Source organism: Scyliorhinus canicula, chromosome 8 (genome assembly GCF_902713615.1).
Source record: "Scyliorhinus canicula chromosome 8, sScyCan1.1, whole genome shotgun sequence".
In the NCBI taxonomy this organism is placed as follows: domain Eukaryota; kingdom Metazoa; phylum Chordata; class Chondrichthyes; order Carcharhiniformes; family Scyliorhinidae; genus Scyliorhinus; species Scyliorhinus canicula.
Genome location: NC_052153.1, coordinates 114,330,332 through 114,351,417, shown reverse-complemented (window position 1 = coordinate 114,351,417; position 21,086 = coordinate 114,330,332). Strand labels below are relative to the sequence as shown.

The 21,086-nt window shown below is 43.1% G+C and overlaps 1 protein-coding gene across 19 annotated transcripts in view; it reads left to right on the top strand.

Moving 5' to 3' along the window:
- Positions 1–21,086, top strand: part of apc (APC regulator of WNT signaling pathway) — a 263,910-nt gene that overhangs the window by 230,410 nt on the left and 12,414 nt on the right. For all 19 annotated transcript variants that reach the window (XM_038805088.1, XM_038805089.1, XM_038805090.1 and 16 more), the window contains 6 exons: positions 4,142–4,520; positions 5,601–5,696; positions 10,567–10,706; positions 13,389–13,466; positions 17,659–17,775; positions 19,911–20,125. In XM_038805088.1, the coding sequence (XP_038661016.1) occupies positions 4,142–4,520; positions 5,601–5,696; positions 10,567–10,706; positions 13,389–13,466; positions 17,659–17,775; positions 19,911–20,125 (1,025 nt within the window). The remainder of the gene's footprint in view (positions 1–4,141; positions 4,521–5,600; positions 5,697–10,566; positions 10,707–13,388; positions 13,467–17,658; positions 17,776–19,910; positions 20,126–21,086) is intronic.

Here is a 21,086-nt window from a genome sequence, read left to right as displayed (position 1 = left end):
AGATGAAATAGAAAAAACATCCAGACAGTAAAAATACAATAACCAACACTGATTTCAGAAGGGACAGTCATATTTGATTAAACTTAATTTTTTGATGAAATAGCAGCGAGGGTGGGCAAGAGTGCTGTAGTAGAGGTAATATATTTGGACTTTTCAACGGGTCTACAAGAAGGTACCTCATGGTAGGCTATGAGCTAAGATCAGAATTGTGGAATAACATAATGAATAGCAAACTGACTACAAAACAGGATAGCTTCCCAGACTGCCAAGAGGTGGGAAGTTGTATTTCTCAGGGATGGTTGCTGAGATCACTTTGTTCATAATTTGCATAAATGAGTTGCACTTGAGAACCAGAAGTACAATTTAAAAATTTGTGGACGACACCAAATTGCTAGGTAATACTGTGGAAGAAAGTGACAAAATAAAACAAAGATATCAAGATAGATAACGTAAGTATGATAAGTGTAAAAGCTATAAAGTACTAGAATAATAAGAATCTGAATGGGGTAGAGGAACAAAGTGACCTGGAGGTATGGATGCGCAAATTGTTAAAAGTAGCAACACTTAATCACATTGTGGCACTAAAGGAGGCCATTCAGCTCTTCCAGACTGTAAAACAATCAGTCCCATTCCCCCACTCCGTCGCCCTGCAAATTTATTTCTCTCAAGCCTTGTCCAATTTCCTTTTGTAATCATTTATCATCTCTGCTTCCACCAACACCCGCGATGTTAAACGTGTTCCTCTGGGGCGAATGGTGGCCCAGCAGTTTCCACTCTACCTCACAACGCCAAGCACCCAGGTTCGATCACGGCCCCAGGTCACTATCCGTGTGGGGTTTGCCTGTGTCTGTGGGGTTTGCCTGTTTCTGCATGGGTCTCACCCCCACAACCCAATGATGTACAGGGTAGATGGATTGGCCATGCTAAATTGCCCCTTAATTGGAAAAATGTTATTTTTTAAAAAGCTGTTCCTCACACCCACCTGCATCTCTTGCCCAAAACCTTAAATCTGTGTCCCAAATCCGTGTATCATCAGTGAATGTGAACAGCTTTTCATTGGCTACCTTATCTAAACCTGTCATAACCTTGCACATCTATTACATTATCACATCTCTCCTCAATCTGCTCCAAGCAGAACAGCCCGGCTTCCCCAATCTAACCTTGTAGCTAAAATTGCTCATCCCTTGAACCATTCTTGTAAATCACCAGTACACCCTTTCAAGGACCCTCGCATCCTAAAGTGTGGTGGCCAGAACTGGTGCAATACTCTAGTTGTGGCATAAGAAGAGCTTTACATAGGTTCAGCATAGCTTCCCTGCTTCTATCCTCTTGGCTCTATTTATGAAGTCGAAGATTGCTTAAGTTTTGCTAACTTCTCTCTCAATATGTTCTACTATTTCCAAAGATCTATAGACATGAATTCCCAGGAGCCTCTGACCTGGTACACTATTCATAACTATGCAGTTAGTCTATATTGCCTCTCCCTATCCCTTCCATTACCTCATACTTACCTGTATTAAGTTTCTCTGTCACATATCTGCACATCTGCTTACCTTTCTATGACTTGCTGCAGTCATAGAGGTTTACAGCATGAAAACAGACCCTTCGACCCAACTTGTCCATGCTACCCAGTTTTTACCACTCAGTTGGCATCAGCCACAGTTCCAAGTTTGGAATCATCAAATTTTGAAATTTTACTTTATATTTCGACATCCAACTCATGCGTACCAAAAAGCTTGAGGAACACTACTGTCAATCATCCCCCAGTCTGAAAAATAACCATTTACCGTATCTTTTTTTTAAATGTTTTTATGGAAGTTTTTACACTTTATACACTATACCACTATACCCAGGTCCTGGAACAAGTTGGTGAATAACCTCCACGCTTTGTGGAAGCCATCCTCTGACCCTCGGATGGTGAATTTGATCTTCTCCAGGTAGCAAAATTCTGATAGTTCTGCCAGAAAAGTCTGCAGCTGTGGGTGGTGCAACTGATCATCAGACGAGCAGGGTTCTCCGGCAGGCGATTAAGGAAGCAAAGGCAAGGACCCTCATCCCCATGAATAGTTCTGGCTATGATCCAATACCCTGAAGACTTGCCGCTCTTGGACATGGCTCCATCCTCACCCCCCCTATTTACTGTGGCCTGATGTTTTCTGTCCTTTAGCCATTTTATCTATTCCATGAGCCTCAATTTTGTTGACCAGTCAGTTTGTGGTACTTTGTAAAACACATTATTAAAATTCAAACAGATAACATTCAATAATTTTCCTTCATCAGCCTTCTGTCAGTTAATCGAAAAATTTAAATTGAATGAGTCAAACACAACCTGCCTTTACAAACTTGCCCCTTGGTTTTTCTCCCCCCGATTATCGTTTGCAGAACCTTGCACATCATGGATGTTGAACTGACCAACATGTAGCATTAGGAATGTGCTTGCACCGTTTCTTGAATGAGGGTGTCAGATTTACCACTCTCCAATCTTCCCACATACTGCGGGAAGATTATCCAGAGCTCTTCTGCTATTTCCAAGCCTACTTCGTTCATCAACCTGGGATGCAAGCCACCTGGACCTGGCACCTTATCCACTCTTCGCATAGCCAGTCTTTTCAGTGCATCCTTTCTGTCAATTCTCACCCCATCCATTGACTCGAGCATCCTCCTCCTCCTCCTCGATAATCATTGGAACAAAGTATTTGTTAAGTATTCCAGCCTTGCCCTGTGTCTTTAAACATATGTTACCCTCTTTGGCCCTAAAAAGCCCAACAGGATAATATAATTTAAAAAAACAAACAAAGCACAGGAGTTCACTTCCAGAGAGATAGAACTGAAGAGTAGAAAAGTTGTTCAATTCATATCGAACCTTAGTCCAACCACATTTGTAATACTCAGTTGTTCAGCTGAACTTGAGTGTTGCAGAAAGGAAAACTTGGCAGTTAACTGTTCTGTGTTGCATTCTTCATGGCAGTGCCTCCACCAATAAGAATCCACTTGCCAACTAAGCAGCACTTATGCAATATAAATTGTTGTTCCCCTGTTGGTAAGAGCGATGCTGATGAGTGCAAGACAAAAAGCTTTGCTAGCATGTTAGGGGAATACTTTACACTATTCTGGAGTCCATTTAGGAACATTGGAGAAAGTGCAAAAGAAATTTCATAAAATTATACCAGAAGTGAGAAGATAACATTTCTGGAAAAGCTGAATAGGCTGTGGCCCTTTTCTCTATAAAAGAGATGGCTGGGGCTTTAAGATGATGAAAGGCTTTGATGAGCATAGAGATAGAAGAGAAAATGTTCCCAGTTTTGGGGATTCCAAACTGTAGGCCATAAATCTAAGATGGCCACTAATAAATCCAACAGGGGTTCCAGGAGGAATCTATGTGCCCAAAGAGTGTAGAACATGTGGCCAAAAGGAATGACTGAGGCAAACAGCATAGATCCATTTTAGAGGATAACAATGAGAGGCAAAAACAAATAGAAGGCTATGCTGGTGTGGTGGGGTAAGTTCAAAGAAGGTTGCGAGGATATTAATAAAGGATAAACACTGCACCACCAGTGTAGGCCAGAAGGTCAAATCACCTGTTTTTTTAACTTGGACACACAATGCAAATTGATGAAATGGTAGCATGAAAATGAAATGAAAGATTAACTGGACAGATCAGACCCAATTCATGAAATCTGTGTAATTCCCCATCAAATATTCTGGAATCTAGAGCGTCAAAGGAGAGTTAATAAATCAGTTGTAGTTTATAATATTTATCAAATGAATCCTATCTAGTGGCAGGAAGGCATCTGATTAATTTCAGTTTAAGTGGATTTGGGCCTTCTGATATTGTCTAATTACAATATTGTTTTCAATAATACAACACAAATATGGGGTTAAATGTAGCACCATTATCTAAACACAGTTGAATCAATAAGAATAGTCCTAGCCCATACCTGCTTAGATGGCTGGTGGCTTAATTCGAGGGAAATGTCCACCTGTCACAAATTATCAGCAAATGTTTATAGAGATCTTGAAACGGAGCATATTATATCCTTAGATTTACTGTTTCTCTGGAGGGTGTTTTGGCTTCATGTCATTAATTGTTGACCCGAAAATGTGAACAGGATTTAACCTTTTTGGTTCGCTTCGGCTATAGGTGGAAATGGTATACTCGCTGCTCTCAATGCTTGGTACACACGACAAGGATGATATGTCTCGAACTTTGCTAGCAATGTCTAGTTCTCAGGACAGCTGTATAGCTATGCGTCAGTCTGGTTGTCTTCCGCTGCTGATACAGCTTTTGCACGGCAATGATAAAGACTCTGTGCTGCTAGGCAATTCACGTGGCAGTAAGGAGGCCCGTGCAAGGGCTAGTGCTGCACTACACAATATCATCCATTCGCAGCCGGATGACAAGAGAGGAAGACGGGAGACACGTGTTCTTCACCTGTTGGAACAGATCCGTGCTTACTGTGAGACATGCTGGGAATGGCAGGAAGCACATGAACGAGGCGTGGATCAGGATAAAAATCCAAGTATGACATTTTCTGGACAGTTTTAAATGTGAATTAGTTTTGCTGCACTTTTCTGTAAAAAGAAGTAGCCTTTAAGAAAGAAATAATGTGGGCAAGTTCTACTTTTTAAATTCTTCATTATAATATAGTATGTGTATATAGCAACTACTTGTTAAAAATGTATTGATTAAAAGAACTTTGTAATTATGTTTCTACGGTAGGTTTCTCTTTGATATCACAGCTTGAAGACTTTTGTAGTTATATTGTAATCAATCATCCTTTTAGTTTAGTGTGTTGCACTTGTGATGCTGCTATGAGTGTGAGGGGAAATGTAATCTGTCCAATATCATGTCTGTTTTCTCCTCTAGGTATAATAATTTGTCCTGATTTTAGATATTTAAACAGAAGTATAACAGTATTATATCTGCATCAAGTTCTAAACTATACCTCCCTACAACTTCATCCTCGCCTTCTCCAGTTGTGGCTAATGGTAAACGCCAGCATTTACCAATGCTGCTCTGTGTATGGGCGGCATGGTAGCACAGTAGTTAGAACTGTTCCTTCACAGCACCAGAGTCCCATGTTTGATTCCCGCTTGGGACACTGTGCGGCGTCTGCACGTTCTCCCCGTGTCTGCGTGGGTTTCCTCCGGGTGCTCTGGTTTCCTCTCACAGTCCAAAGATGTGCAGGTTAGGTGGATTGGCCATGCTAAATTGCCCTTTAATGTCCAAAAAGGTTAGATGGGGTTACCGGGTTATGGGAATAGGGTGGTGGTGTGGGCTTAGGTGGGGTGATCTTTCCATGGACGGTGCAGACACGATGGACCGAATGGCCTCTTTCTGCACTGTAAATTCCATGTCTATGTCTATTTATTTGAACTACATTAACTTATTATTCAGTAATGGAATATTGAACCTTTTGTCTTGCTTCTGTCCCAAATGCAACACATCAGATCAGTTTTTGTTTGCTAATGGTTTTAATTGACTTTGGTGATTTCTGGAGTTTGTTAGGAAGTCATCCTATAGTGAAGTAGTGAAAATATATAATTGAAATATGAATTACCCCTTGTTTAAGGTTTATGTATGCATTATGTTGCTGTAGTGCCATCTCCAGTGGAACATCAGATCTGTCCTGCGGTGTGTGTACTTATGAAGCTTTCATTTGATGAGGAACACAGGCATGCAATGAATGAACTCGGTAAGGAATGCCAGTCTTGCCTACTAGATTTGTGTGTAAGTGCCATAGTCTGTACAAGTTGATGTATTCAAAAATTGATTGCACCAGAAGAAATGGTGAATTACTTTAGCGGCCCCTGGTGTGAGAGCAATTGCTGTGTCGTAGAAATTTCATCCCATTTTTGGACTCCAAATCAGAGCATCATACATTTGATTTCCAACATTTTGTGACGGTGTGCAATGGTGGGGAAGGGATAGAGGAGAGACAAGAAATAGAACAAGGAACTTCACAGAAATGCACCTTCAGTTAATGTAAGTAATAATGGTAAAATTATAATCTCCACCATCTACACTTCCAATCTGCAGCTTAAGAGCGAATTGTCATTATGAAAGTAGAAGGTGGCAAAACCTAAAAGAGTAACAAATCTGAGTTTTGTGATTTTTGGCCTGCTAATGCTGACTGTTGCTATTATAATAAAGTAGTAACTGAGCTCGTTTTGCTAAACTTTTTATATTCTTAAGAAAGTAACATTCAATTTTTCATGTCAATTATCTGATGTATTTTGTTAAAATCAAGGGCAGCACGGTAGCACAAGTGGATAGCACTGTGGCTTCACAGTGGCAGGGTCCCAGGTTCGATTCCCCGCTGTGTCACTGTCTGTGCGGAGTCTGCACGTTCTCCCCATGACTGCGTGGGTTTCCTCCGGGTGCTCCAGTTTCCTCCCACAGTCCAAAGATGTGCAGGTTAGGTGGATTGGCCATGATAAATTGCCCCTCGTGACTAAAAAGGTTAGGAGGGGTTATAGGGGCAGCACGGTGGCACAAAGGTTAGCATTGCTGCCTCACGGTGCCGAGGTCCCAGGTTCGATCCTGGCTCTGGATCACTGTCCGTGTGGAGTTTGCACATTCTCCCCGTGTTTACGTGGGTTTCGCCCCCACAACCCAAAGATGTGCAGTGTAGGTGAATTGGCCACACTGAATTGCCCCTTAATTGGAAAAAAATAATTGGGTACTCTAAATTTATGGGGGGGAAAAGGAGGGGTTATTGGGTTACAGGGATAGGGTGGAAGTGAGGGCTTAAGTGGGTCAGTGCAGACTCGATGGGCTGAATGGCCTCCTTCTGCACTGTATGTTCTATCTACTGCTTTAAGATTGAACGTTGTGTCATGTCATAACCTTGCCTGAAGAACATGTTATGCTAATAAATTACACTAGATTACTCCTATAAGAAAGCCCTCTAAAATTGATAATTAGGACCTGCTTTGCCCAGTCTCAAGAGGGGAAAAGAATCAATAATTCATTAGCTATGATATGAGAGCAGTTCATTGCTGAGGTCACGGGGGTGGCCTTAAGTTTTAATTGTCTTCATATTTTGCAGTCTTGGATCCTGGTCAATCATCATACTTACACGTCCGATGTAAGTATCTTGACGTCTTGGTCACCCTCCCCTATTTTTCCATCCAAATCATTAATAAATGCACAAAATCCACAAAAAGCAGGGGCCCTAGCACTAAACCCTACAGAACCCCATTGGAAACAACTTTCCAGTCACAAAAGCATCCATCAACAATTACCCTTTGTTTCTTACCACTGAGCCAAACTTCTATCCAGCTTATACATTACCCTGGATCCCATGGGCTTTTATTTTTTAACCAGTCTGCAATGCTGAAACTGGTTAAGCGACTTGCTAATAATGATGTAGACCACATCAACGATACTACCCTTATCAACCCTTCTTTTATTTCCTGCTTTTTGTGGTCTATATTACTAATTTGGACATGAACAGAGGCTGAATGATCAAGACGTTTGCCGGCATCACAAAAAATGGCCACAGTAGGTAGCAAAGACGAACGTATCTCTCGTGCTCTCTTCAGGTACATGACCGAAGAGGGTGTTGGTGACCATGCACTTCCACGTGTTGATCCATGGTTATGCTTAGCAGGGTACTGCAGTGAATTTATGTTACCTGCTGCAGGTTCTGCCTGACCAGGAGACTTGCCTACTTTTACCACCTGCCATAGACATATTGATAATCAATCTGTATGGAAACATGAAAAATGGTAGCATAAAACTATAATGCCCACCTGTAAGCTTCTTTGACATGGCCACACGGTAGCATTTTGGTTAGCACAACTGCTTCACAGCTCCAGGGTGCCAGGTTCGATTCCTGCTTGGGTCACTGTCTGTGTGGAGTCTGCACGTTCTCCCCGTGTGTGCGTGGGTTTCCTCCGGGTGCTCCGGTTTTCTCCCACAGTCCAAAGATGTGCGGGTTAGGTGAATTGGCCATGCTAAATTGTTCTTAGTGTCCAAAATTGCCCTTAGTGTGGGTGGGGTTACTGGGTAATGGGGATAGGGTGGATGTGTGGGCTTAGGTAGGGTGCTCTTTCCAAGAGCCAGTGCAAACTTGATGGCCCGAATGGCCTCCTGCACTGTAAATTCTATGAAACGTCTAAAACAAAATCGCTAAGATTATTGAAGCATGGAGTTTCTATACATCCTTGTGGTTGCCTTCATAATTTACCACCTTGAATGAGGAATGGCCTTCCATCAAGATCTGGCTAAGTTTTTTTTTAAAGACAGTGATCGATCCATAACCATGATTTTGCAATCAGAAATGGCACTCGCACTCACTATGTGTACAGTTTCCGGCTGAGTTTTCAGTGGCTTTTGAGTGACTACCAGCTGTCATCAGGCATCTGATTAAACATGGCACCCTCTATAGAGAATATGTGACTTGTGTATTTAAGGCAAGCACTGTGTAGCAATTCAGACAATCCAATTGAAGAATTCTTCTGAGATATGCAATCTAAATATTGAAGTGTGAATTAAAATATTTAATTCACTGTACAAGCATATGCAGAAAGTAAAATAAAGTGAGGGAAAAAAAGGTGGGCTTAAGAGAGAAATAGAAAAGCAAACTAAAAATTAAATCTCCTACAACAATTAAATCCTGGCGCAATGGGATTCAGCACTTGAAAAATTAAATTTTCAGTGCTAAAGATGTTGTTTTAGAGTAATTCCGACAAGCCATATTGTAAAAAAAACTCACTTAACCCTCAAGCAATATCCTTGACTTTTTCTGGTATGTTTAATGGGTATCTAAAGGGTCAATAAAGTAACTTCATGTTCTCGCATGGCTTTCACTGCAGAGTTTATTGGTAAGGTACTACTGGAGCATACCTTGTGGAAGAGCAAAGAAAACCAGACAATTTGCTGATTTCTGCATTTAACCATATAATTGTGCTGTTAGCCTCACAGTAACACAAATCTAAGATCATGTTCAGATTGTCTGTTTAAGAGGTCGATGATTATGAAAATAACAGATTACATGCAGTTTCTTAACCTTAACATACTATTTCCCATTAAAAATCACTTTAAATAACCATTTCGCTCTCATGCCAATTACACAGACGGCCCATGGCAATACTTGCATTTATGAAGCAATTTTGCTTGTGTTGGGACATTTGCTCAGAATCCTATACAGATAGGCCATCAGACGCTGTGATGGGCCCATGGCTGGTCAAACAAGGTTGTCCTGTATGAGAATGGATCTTGAGTGGACACGGGGAGAATGTGCGCACTCCACGCGGACAATGACCTGGGGCCGGGATCGAACCCGGGTCTTCGGCACCGTGAGGCAGCAGTGCTAACCACCGTGCCACCCTCCCTCAGTCTGTTTAAACCCTAAATTGCTGCTATATCTTGGACCCCATTTCCATCTCTCTTCCTTGAAAAAACCCTTGATAAACAAGGAGGTGAAAGGTTATTGGGGTTTGCATGAAGCCATGGTCAGATCAGCAATGACCTTATTGAATGGCAGAGCAGGCTCAAAGAGCTGAGTGGCCTACCCCTAACTCGTATGTCTGTACATATGTGTGTGTATATAAGCAAGTATAATAGGTTTTAAGTACAAATTGCAGCTACCATTACCTCAAGTATCACCTTATGGTCACAGGGTGATTTAAATAATGAAACCGAAAATAAACAGGACAAATAGAAAGTCTTACAACTTTTATATTTAGGTGTAATACAGTCCCCAAGCTGAAGTTTTATTTTCTGTCCTTGCACTCATAAAACATGGGTCAATTTGAAAAGCAGAGAATGAGAACTGGTTACAGCATAGGAGTTGCTCCACAGTACAGACTGAGGAGCTGACAAGTATAAAAGTGAAGCTCAGAGGTGCCATCAGTAGTGAGAAAGCATAATTTCAGAATGACATGTTCACATATTTTGATTATGAATTTGGGCATTATGGAAAAATGTGATAAATGTGTGTGTGTGTGTAGTATGCACTTGTAGGAAATATATTTGTGTGCGTGTTTCTATGTTCAGAATGGAGTGATTCTGGGGGAACTGGGGATAATTTTCTTAGTCACACACTTGTGCTGTTACTGAACGTGTTTTAATATACGAGTGGGATATTTAATGCCAAACAAATTATTTTCTTGTCTCTCATAAATATGTGTCATATCCCATTGTTTATTATGATTTATTCCCATTACATTGATGGAAGGGAATAATGAATTCACATTCATGTATAAACCTTTCACATGGAAACAGGTTCACCGTTATTTTTTGAATTATACTCACTATTGTTATACAGGCAATGAATTTATACACAGCAAGATCTCACAGGCACTGATAAGATATATGACTTGCTTTTAAAGAAAGCATCACATGAACATTGATATATTATGCAGATATTGTGTGAACCATTATCATTCATTTGTGAACAAAATATTACACTGAAATTCCACACTCTGAAATTAGGAATTAATTTTTGGGATGCTATTTCAATTAATAATATTTTAAGATGTTTTTGGTTTGTTATCACTCCTTAAAGTAATAATTTTGTGAATAAGTTTAATTTTAACTATTATTCTAATATGCAGGTGGTTTACAGGCAATTGCTGAATTATTGCAAGTCGATTGTGAAATGTATGGACTCACTGATGACCATTACAGTGTCACATTACGGCGATATGCTGGGATGGCACTTACAAATTTAACTTTTGGGGATGTTGCAAATAAGGTAGGAAATTTATTATGGATAAGTTTTGGATTTTGCATCCTCAACTAAACTTACCTGTTTTCTTCCCCGATGTTTCCACTATTTTCTGCTTTGTTTCAGGATTCTAGAATCTGGCATTTTACTCGTACTGTATTGTCATTTCAAAAAATGTAATATATTAACTAATTTGTTGTAAAGTCACATTCTGAATAAATTTACTTGAATTGGTAGTTGTGTTGAAATTAAGATCAAATTGATTTGTGGCTTCGGGCAAGAGATGTAATGGGATTGGATTTGTTTATTGTCAGTGAAAAGTATTTTTCTGCGAGCAGCTCCAACAGATCATTAAGTACATGAAAAGAAAAGGAAATAAAAGAAAATACATAATAGGGCAACACAAGGTACACAATGTAACTACATAACACCGGCATTGGGTGAAACATACAGGGGTGTAGTGTTAATCAGGTCAGTCAATAAGAGGGGAAAGGGAAAATGCTGGAAAATCTCAGCAAGTCTGGCAGCATCTGTAGGGACAGAAAAGAGCTAACGTTTCGAGTCAGATGACTCTTTGTCAAAGCTCTTTGTCCATAAGAGGGTCATTTAGGAGTCTGGTAGCACTGGGGAAGAAGCTATTTTTGAGTCTGTTCGTGCGTGTCCTCAGACTTCTGTATCTCCTGCCCGATGGGAAAAATTGGAAAAGTGAGTTGCCCAGGCAGCGGAGATGGAGTCAATGGATGGGAGGCAAGTTTGTGTGATGGGCTATGTTCACGACTCTGAAGTTTCTTGCGGTCTTGGGCCGAGCAGTTGCCATACCAGGCTGTGATGCAGCCAGATAGGATGCTTTCTATAGTGCATCTGTAAAAGTTGGTAAGAGTTAATGTGAACATGCCAAATTTCCTTCGTTTCCTGAGGAAGTATAGGGGCTGTTGTGCTTTCTTGGTACTGGCATCAACGTGGGCGGACCAGGACAGATTTTCGGAGATGTGTACCCCTAGGAATTTGAAACTCCTAACCATCTTACCTCGGCCCCGTTGATGCTGACAGGGGTGTGAACAGTACTTTGCTTCCTGAAGTCAATAAACCAGCTCTTTAGTTTTGCTGGCATTGAGGGAGAGATTGTTGTCGCTGCACCACCCCACTAGGTTCTCTATCTCCCTCCTGTATTCTGAATCATCGTTATTAGAGATCCAGCCCACTATGGTCATATCGTCAGCAAACTTGTAGGTGGAGTTGGAACCAAATTTTGCCACGCAGTCATGTGTATACAGAGAGTATAGTAGGGGACTAAGTACGCAGCCTTGCGGGGCCCCGGTATTGAGTACTATTGTGGAGGAGGTGTTGTTGTTTAGTCTTATTGATTGTGGTCTGTGGGTTAGAAAATCAAGGATCCAGTTGCAGAGTGAGGAGCCAAGTCCTAAGTTTTGGAGCTTTGCTATGGGCTTGGCTGGGATTATGGTGTTGAAGGCGGAGCTGTAGTCAATAAATAGGAGTCTGATGTTGGAGTTCTTCTTGTCGAGATGCACCAGGGATGAGTGTCGGGCCAGGGAGATGGTGTCTGCTGTGGACCGGTTGCGGCGGTATGCGAATTGCAGTGGATCAAGGCGTTTTGGGAGTATGGAGGTGATGCGCTTCATTGCTTCACAGTTCCAGGGTCCCAGGTTCGATTCCTGGCTTGGGTCACTGTCTGTGTGGTGTCTGCATGTTCTCTGTGGGTTTCCTCCGGGTGCTCCAGTTTCCTCCCACAGTCCAAAGATGTGCAGGTTAGGTAGATTGGCCATTCTAAATTGACCTTCGTGCCCAAAATTACCCTTAGTATTGGGTAGGATTACTCAGTTTTGGGGATAGGCGTGGGCTTGGGTAGGATGCTCTTTCCAAGAGCCAGTGCAGACTCGATGGGCTGAATGGCCTCCTTCTTCACTGTAATTTCTATGATACTATGATGACCAACCTCTCGAAGCACTTCATTACCACTGAAGTCAGGGCCATTGAAGACTGAAGTCAGATGCTGTATTTACACATTGAGTGGTAATGACCTGGAATTCGCTGCCTATACGAGTTGTGAAATTGAGGACAAAATAAATTGAATGGGTATTTGAGGGGAAATTAACTCGCAGAGCTATGGGAATAGACCATGGAATGGGACTGACTGGATTGCTGAACAGGGATCAGGATGGACTCAGCAATCTGAAGGACCTCCTTCAGTTGTGGCTCAGTGATTCATTTGTGTGGCATAGCAACATTCTGCACGACCAAAGTGCTCCCTATTCACTAGGCTTTAAATTCTTAACCACAGGCAAATTAAAATGTTTGTGTATCCTACTTCAGCAGTTGGCATCCTTGAATCTGAGAGCAGGAATTCATAGGAATGCAGTCTCAGAATTTTGTGGGATCAGATCTGCTGCACTTTTGATGGCTGAACAAATCAATTTTGGAAAGGCAAAGTCTGTCAAAGTGTCATATAAAGTTATCCCTTGCCAATTGTGCGGGATGATCTCCTCTGGCACCTTGTTTGCAGGGTTGATGTCAGCTGCGAGCCACTTGTTATGGTGGCAAATTCCTGCCTACAGTTGCCGTCGTTCTTTGCATCAATTGTCAGCTAGAGCTTCCATTTGTCACGATTGAAATGTTTAAGCAACATTGGCATTAAAAAATTAAATTATTTAATGTCAGAGTAGCTTCTGCAATATTATTTCCTCTTCACAGGCCACACTATGCTCTATGAAAGGCTGTATGAGAGCAATGGTAGCTCAACTGAAGTCAGAGAGTGAAGATCTACAACAGGTAAGAATACTTTTTAAACCCAAGTTTCAATGGAAGGTCAGTTAATTTCAGGGTATATAAAATTCTTAAAACAATCTCTGAAAATCACTTTGGGTAAACAAAACCATTTGAAACAAGATTTCTCCTGAATACATTGAACACCATAAACAGATCGTTATATCGGGTTACTGCCTTACCAATTTGAAAATATATTGGAAACAATGGCACAAGTAATGGTTAAGAATGTTGGTCATAATGCTATCTTTAACGTGGAGGAAGATAGCGCACTCAAACCCTTAAATTTTCCTTGAGCTAGATGTACAGTTTCTCACCTTTTAATCAAAAGATGGTCATCTCTGTATATTCAAATCTAATATGGTGTCACAGCATAGCCATAGCCATGACTGAAAAGTTCTTGCCATCATGAATTTTTATTTTATAGCTGGCTTTTATTGTTAATTTTCTTTTATTTAATGTAGTTTACATAGAACAGTACAGCACAGAACAGGCCCTTCGGCCCTCAATGTTGTGCCGAGCCATGATCACCCTACTCAAACCCACGTATCCACCCTACACCCGCAACCCAACAACCCCCCTCTTAACCTTACTTTTTTTAAGGACACTACGGGCAATTTAGCATGGCCAATCCACCTAACCCGCACATCTTTGGACTGTGGGAGGAAACCGGAGCACCCGGAGGAAACCCACGCACACAGGGGGAGGACGTGCAGACTCCACACAGACAGTGACCCAGCCGGGAATCGAACCTGGGACCCTGGAGCTGTGAAGCATTTATGCTAACCACCATGCTACCCTGCTGCCAGTTTATTCCAAATTTATTCAAACAGTTACAAAACATAAACAATCCGGGGGAAATGCTCCCCATCTCACGATTCTATCGTTTGTCCAGGTTTTTCCCCATTTTCACCCCACCCCTTCCCCCGCAATGAACAGCTCCTCAAACGTGGCCATGAACAGCCCCCATCTTGTCTCAAAGCCCTCCGATGAACCCCTCAGTTCATATTTCGTCCTTTCCAAACGGAGAAAGTCATATAAGTCTCCTAGCTAGGCGTTGCCAATCGCCATTCCAATACGATCCTTCGCCGCGCAACCAGTGAGGCAAAAGCCACAACATCGGCCTTCCTCCGCTCTATCAGCTCTGGCTTCAATGATGTCCCGAATATTGTCACCATCGGGTCCGGCCTGACCTCACTGTTAGTGTCATGAACAGTTCCACCCAGTATCTCTCCAACTTCTCACAGCCCCAGAACATATGTGCATGGTTTGCTGGTCCCCACCCACACTTCTCGCACTTGTCTCCCACTTCCTGTGAGAACCGACTCATTCTCACCCGAGTCATATGCTCCCTGTGTACCACCTTGAATTTTATCAGGCTAATTCTCGAACACGAGGAGGTCACATTTACCCTGCTTCGCGCCTCACTCCACACTCCCCAATTTATCTCCCCTCTAAGCTCCCCCTCCCACTTCTCCTTATTCTTCACCACCTGCTCACTCCCCTGTTCCCCCAGCCATCCATATATGTCTCCAACCCTGCCCTCCCCTTCCACATCCGGGAGAAACAACCACTCCAATCGGGCTTACTTTGGCAGCTTGGGGAACTCTTCTGTGCAGACCTTCCATGCAAAGTCCCTTGACTATCAATTTTCAATAAGAATATTTTTGTATTGATGTGAGAAAGCCTAATGACTTTTTTTTAAAATAATTTTTATTGAAAAATTTTGAATTTATACAACAACGAACCATAACAAAATACCAAAAATAACAATAATATTAGCAGTCATAAACATTCGGCCCACCCCCATGAACAACACAGCATTTTACCAAGATACCTATCTTTGAGCCAGGAAGTCCAGAAAAAGCTGCCATCGTTTATAGAACCTTTGTATTGATCCTCTCAGGGCAAATTTGACCCTCTCCAATTTTACAAATCCCGCCATGTCACTGATCCAGATCTCCACACTTGGGGGCCTCGCATCCTTCCACTGTAGCAAGATCCTTCGTCGGGCTACTAGGGACGCAAAGGCCAGGACACCGGCCTCTTTCGCCTCCTGCACTCCTGGCTCTACTGCAACTCCAAAAATCGCCACCCCCTTCCAGAATTCTTCCAGTGCTGGGCATGCCCAGAACATATGGGCGTGGTTCGCTGGACTCCCCGAACATCTGGTGCACCTGTCCTCACCCCCAAAGAACCTACTCATCCTAGTCCCAGACATGTGGGCCCGGTGCAGCACCTTAAATTGGATGAGACTAAGCCTCGCACATAAGGAGAAAGAGTTGACTCTCTCCAAGGCATCCGCCCAAGTTCCGTCCTCTATCTGCTCCCCGAGTTCCTCCTCCCATTTAGCCTTCAGCTCCTCCACTGACGACTCCTCCACCTCCTGCATTACCTTATAGATGTCAGACACCTTCCCCTCTCCGACCCACACCCCCGAAAGCACTCTGTCCATCATCCCCCGCGAGGGCAGCAAAGGGAATCCCTCTACCTGTCGCCTAGCAAACGCCTTTACCTGCAAGTATCTGAACATGTTCCCTTGGGGAAGCCCAGATTTATCTTCCAGTTCCCCCCAGGCCCGCAAACCTCCCGCCAATAAACAGGTCTCTCAATTTACTGATGCCCACCCTCTGCCACCCCCTAAATCCCCCATCCCTGTTCCCTGGGATGAACCGATGATTGCCACCCAATGGAGCCTCCATCGAGCCCCCTGTTTCCCCCCGATGCCGTCTCCACTGTCCCCAGATTCTTAGGGTCACCGCCACCACCGGGCTCGTGGTAAACCTCTTAGGGGAGAGCGGCAACGGCGCTGTAACCATGGCACCCAGGCTCGTACCTCTACATGACGCCATCTCCATTCTTTTCCACGCCGCCCCTCCCCCCCTCCATCACCCATTTACGCACCATTGACACATTGGCCGCCCAATAGTACCCCAGAAGGTTGGGCAGCGTCAGCCCGCCTCTATCCCTCCCTCGCTCCAGGAACACACTCTTCACTCTCGGAGTCCCATGTGCCCACACAAAGCTCAAAATACTGCTAGTCACTCTCCTAAAGAAGGCCCTGGGGATAAAGATGGGCAGGCACTGAAAGAGGAACAAGAACCTCGGAAGCACCGTCATTTTGACGGACTGCACCCTCCCCGCCAACGACAATGGCAACATGTCCCACCTCTTGAACTCCTCCTCCATCTGATCTACAAGTCTGGTGAAATTATGTTTGTGAAGAGTCCCCCAGTCCCTGGCCACCTGCACACCCAGGTACCTAAAGCTCTCCCCTGCCCGCCTAAGCGGGAGCCTACCAATTCCTTCCTCCTGGTCTCCAGGGTGCACCACAAACACCTCACTCTTGCCTAAATTTAGTTTATAACCTGAAAAGGTCCCAAACTCAGCTAGCAGCTCCATCACCCCCAGCATAAATGCTTAACAGCTCCAGGGTCCCAGGTTCGATTCCCGGCTGGGTCACTGTCTGTGCGGAGTCTGCACGTCCTCCCCGTGTGTGCGTGGGTTTCCTCCGGGTGCTCCGGTTTCCTCCCACAGTCCAAAGATGTGCGGGTTAGGTGGATTGGCCATGCTAAATTGCCCGTAGTGTCCTAAAAAGTAAGGTGGGGGGGGGGGGGGGGGGGTTGTTGGGTTACGGGTATAGGGTGGATACGTGGGTTTGAGTAGGGTGATCATTGCTCGGCACAACATTGAGGGCCGAAGGGCCTGTTCTGTGCTGTACTGTTCTATTCTATATTCTATTCTATTCTATCCCTCCCACCGGGTCCGCCACATACAGTAACACGTCATCGGCATACAACGACACTTTATGTTCCTCCCCACCTCTCTGAATCCCTCAACGCCATCGCCAGCGGCTCGATTGCCAGTGCAAACAACAAGGGGGACAGGGGGCAACCCTGCCTGGTCCCTCGGTAAAGCCGGAAGTACTCCGACCTCCTCCCATTTGTGGCCACGCACGCCATCGGGGCCTCATATAGCAGCCTTACCCATCTAATGAACCCTTCACCAAATCCAAACCTCCCCAACACCTCACATAAGTACCCCCACTCCACTCTATCGAAGGGAAAGCCTAATGACTTGAGAGATCAGTTCCATCTTGTCATGCATTAGAGGTGAATGAAAAAATAAAATAAATGGCAAACCCAGTCCAATTACCTACTGAATTATTTTCATTGTCAAACATATTTTTCTGTTATAGGTAATTGCAAGTGTATTGCGGAATTTGTCATGGCGAGCAGATGTAAACAGTAAAAAGATCCTGCGAGAAGTTGGAAGTGTGAGTGCGTTAATGGAATGTGCACTGGTTGTGAAAAAGGTATCCGAATTCTTTCACAAAGATTAAAATGGCAGCTATGTTCCATTCAAACTATTCATACATGACTTTTAAACTTTAACTCTCTTGCCATCTTACCTACTTAAAATCTAAATTCAATTTATTTGCACAACTTTGACAAAACTACTCTTTCTTAGTAAAATAATCATTATTTTTGTGACCGATTATCCTTTAAGAGTGCATTTAGTATTGATTTGTTACATAACTTGAGGTTACAAAATTATGAAATGTCTTGAAAGAGTATATAGACATTTTTCTATTGTTTTTGCATCATTAACAAGATCACATGGATGCAAGGTACTTATTAGAAGAATGTATGTGTTACATGAAAGAAACTTTGCAACTGTTATTAGGGTCATATATGTTAGCACATAGGTGACTATTGAACATAATGTAGACAGAAATTGTTAAGTATTTAAACAAGAATATAAAAGGATACAGTAAACAACCAGGTTAAGAAATGAAAGGAGAGTCCCATTGGAGGACCTGCACAGGCAGGATGGGCCAATTGGATGCCTCTACTATGAATTCTAAAACAGTGGCTTGCATGAGAAAATTATTTGAGTTCCTGATTACTTGCAAGTTCCAGTTTTAAAGGTGGATGCAGCATTGCTTTTGATTCCAAGTACTTGTATTTGCTCCATAAGGCGGGCTCAAAATGGGAGTGCATGTTCCAAGCGCCAAAAATCAGACGTGATCATGTCAATGCCTGATACCTAAATTTAACTCTAGTTAAGTAGAGAGTCCAAAATCTTAGATCCTCAACCGTGCCATTTTGTAAATCTTCATAGTTTTCTGTTGGTTTCACTTCTGTGAATACGGTTAAGAGTTTTCTCGGCTCCCGTGTCTGTGTTTTGTTTGATACGTGAAAAGAATAAAATAACTTGTGTCCACTTGAAAATTTGTGGAATATCATTTTCTATCTGTACTTTCTCTTGGAACTTGAAGATTAATATCGCCAAGAAAATATTTCCAAAGTGAAACTTGTGGTTCATAAAAAATACATAGTAGTTACAACATGGAAACGAAGTCACAGCTGTGCCATGTATTGGTATGTTGTGCATTGATTTCATCTATATTATTTTGAATCTCAACTAAATAGTGTTAGTGTTAACAGTAGAGGTGATGCTTGGCATTTCGCTATGGGGATTGAAAATTTGTGCAAATGCTAGCCCTTCTACCAATTGCTGAGCAACACTGACCACATGGCAAAAAATCTTGAAAGATAAAGAATAAACTTTTATTTTAAATGTTACCAAATGTATTCTGAGGAAAGGTTGGACAGGCTAAGCTTGTATCCACTGGATTGCAGAAAAGTAAGAGGCGACTTGATTGAAAGTTGTAAGATCCTGAGGGGTCGTGACAGGGTGGACATGGAAAGGATGTTTCCTCTTGTGGTACAATCTCAAACTAGGGGTCACAGTTTAAAAATAAGGGTCGCCTGTTTGAAATGGAGATCAGGCAATATTTTTCTGAGGTCATGAGTCTTTGGAACTCTCCTTGAAAAGACGGTGAAAGCAAAGACTTTAAATATTTTAAGGCCGGTGTGGATAGATTCCTGGTAAACAAGAGGGTGATAGGTTATCGGGGGTAGCCAGGATGCAGACTGCTACCAGATCAGCCATGATCTTATTAAATGGTGGAGCAAATTCGAGGGTCTGAATGGTGTATTCCTACTTCTTGTTCGTAGATCTTCCCACCTCGAGCAGAGTGAAAACTCAAATGCTCTTACTTATTCAGATCTCTAACATTGAGGACAGTCACTGTTGGAACATGGATGCCCAACAGGCATATAAATATCTGTACCTATTGTTGCAAAATGGAATTGTGCAATATAAATGTCTGATTAAATTTGACAGCATAAAGATTGTATACACTATTGTAATATACATTCAAGTGCTAGCTATCAAGACTTATATAATCTTTCTAATTACTTTTTGTGGGAGACAAAAATTCTGATAGAAATTAAAAATGTTGAAACATTTAAATGTATGATATGTTGAAAGATGCGCAACATAAAATCAATTTTACATACCATGGAAATGCTCAAAAAGTCTCAAGTGTCCTGCTAATCAAAAAATTAAAATTGTATATTAATTATTCCCTCATTTTTAAAGGAGTCAACCCTAAAGAGTGTCCTTAGTGCCCTTTGGAATTTATCTGCACACTGCACTGAGAATAAGGCTGACATCTGTGCTGTCTGTGGTGCTCTTGCATTTTTGGTCGACACTTTAACCTACAGAAGCCAAACTAATACGCTCGCCATTATTGAAAGTGGAGGTGGCATCCTAAGGAATGTTTCTAGTCTGATTGCTACAAATGAAGATCACAGGTATGTGCAATCATTCTTCTTTTGTAGAAATAACTTATCATTACTTTACTTTAAGGAAAATCAATCGCTTAGATATCAATAGGCTGGTTTAGCACAATGGGCTAAGACAGCTGGCTTGCAATGCAGTACAAGACCAGCAGTGCGGGTTCAATTCCCGTTCCAGCCTCCCCGAACAGGCGCCGGAATGTGGCGACTAGGGGCTTTTCACAGTAACTTCATTGAAGCCTACTTGTGACAATAAGTGATTATTATTATTAATTATGGTGATTTAAAGGATAACTTGGGCGGGATTCTCTGAAAATGGGGCTATGACCCCACGCCGGCGGGAAAACAGGCGCCAACGACTCCGGCATCCCCAAGGTGAGGAATTCTCACCTTTCTAGAGGGCTAGTTTGCTGCCGGAGTCGTCCCCGATGCTCGGGCCGGCACGAGTTCACGCATGCGCTGAATGGCCAGCGTATTTCCGCGCATGCGCAGACCAGCCTGCGTATTTACGCACATGCGCAGGGGTTCTCTTCTCCATGCTGGCCCCTGGGCAATATGGCGCATCCCTAAAAGGACCCGGCGTGGAGGAAAGAAGGCCCCCACGGAAACAGCCCACCCACAGGATCAGTTGGCCCTGATCGCGGACCGGCCCCGGATACTCACCTGCCAGGTCCCGCCGTGCGTGAGGTGAGTAATTCACGCCGGCGGGACTTGCCAAAAATGGACGGCCACCCCGCCCATCGGGGCCAGGAAAATCACCGGGGGTGGTTGTCAACGGCCCCCGACCAGCATGGCGGGAATCCCACCACCGTCTGAAAAACAGTGCTGGAGAATAGGGCACGGGCAGCGGGGCGGGATTCGCGCCTCCACCCGGGGATTCTCCAGCCTGGCGGGAGGTCGGAGAATTCCAGCCCTTAACTTTTGAGTGTTATAGTCATCTACACGGCATTGTTATTCCTGTGGGGAACAAAATAAC